The 1,314-nt window shown below is 30.6% G+C and overlaps 1 protein-coding gene across 1 annotated transcript in view; it reads right to left on the minus strand.

The window, feature by feature from the left end:
- Positions 1 to 1,314, minus strand: part of ARID4A (AT-rich interaction domain 4A) — a 75,824-nt gene that overhangs the window by 41,559 nt on the left and 32,951 nt on the right. Inside the window, exon 9 of the mRNA XM_004698985.2 lies at positions 747 to 826. Within this exon, the coding sequence (XP_004699042.1) occupies positions 747 to 826 (80 nt within the window). The remainder of the gene's footprint in view (positions 1 to 746; positions 827 to 1,314) is intronic.

Genomic DNA, 1,314 nt, shown 5'->3' on the forward strand with positions numbered 1-1,314 from the left:
GCTTAAGTGGAGAGCAAATGTTTTGAGAATGATGAGGGTAATGATTGTACAAATGTGCTTTACACAATGGATGTATGTATGGATTGTGATAAGAGTTGTATCAGCCCTCAATAAAATGATTAAAAAAAAGCAACAAAAATATGAATACATTCTCACTTTAAAAAAAAAGAATGACAGTAATATTAAATTTTTAAAAAATCTATCTACTCGTAAGGAGCCGTCATGGAGCAAAGTGCTCAGCTGCAAAATAAAAAACTGGTGGTTCAAATGGCTCTATAGAAAAAAGGCTAGTGACCTGTGGACCTTGTGTTGAGCAGCCCAATGCTAACCACTCCATCCCCAGGACCCTTTCCAAGGGAAGACCACAAGGCTTTTTACTCCTGTAAAGATTTACAGCCTTGGAAATCCACAGAGGCAAGTTCTACTCTGTCCTATATAGGGACTATGAGTCAAAATCTAACCAACTTCATGGCAATGAGTTTGGAGAATTTTGGAGTTAACACTAAAAACTGCACACAGAAAAATCAATATCATACTTTATGAAACATGGATTTTTTTTATGCTGAATAATTCTACACTGAATTTAACAGTACAAAATAATTTATATTTTAAAGTGTTGAAACTTAATATATTTCTTCTTAACTCATGAGATGAATTGCTTTTAAAAATAAGATCTTAAGGGTTTATCACAATGATGCCATTTTTTTCCCTCCCATGTAGTAATTAACAAGCGGTTGACTACTCACAATTTAGAATCCGTAAATGATCGAACTAAACATTGGTCTTTTTTCACTGTGATGTCATCATTACAGCTGGGAGAAATTACCTGAAGCATAAACAAACAAATTGATTCCTATTTGTCTTGCTCAGAAAAAAATAATACAATTTTGAAAAGAACAATTTTGTATCTTCTAACGTCTCAAATGGATTATGTTACAAGGAATAGCTTTACTATCAAATGAACTACTTTAAAAAAATGTCTCCCTAGGTGCGTTAACATGTTGGCATTCTAGATATTTAACTTAGCTATAGTTGTCACATTATAAAATGAGTAACTAATAAAACAAAAATTACAATGAGATACCACTTTTTAAAAATATCAAGATTCAAACAATAAAAATAAAAATTTTAAATATATAAATATTCATTCTAAGACAAATAATAATTAATTTATTACCGAAAATATAAAATGTAACATCTGTGATGGAAAATTTGGATATTATAATTGTTTAAAATCCACTTGGATCACAGGATCTACTTTAAAAGTTGTATATTTATTTAAAAGAAATACCTGTGGTCCCTTCCTTAACAGGG

Source organism: Echinops telfairi, unplaced genomic scaffold (assembly GCF_000313985.2).
Source record: "Echinops telfairi isolate 266 unplaced genomic scaffold, ASM31398v2 ScPeMD7_18;HRSCAF=68, whole genome shotgun sequence".
In the NCBI taxonomy this organism is placed as follows: Eukaryota; Metazoa; Chordata; class Mammalia; order Afrosoricida; family Tenrecidae; genus Echinops; species Echinops telfairi.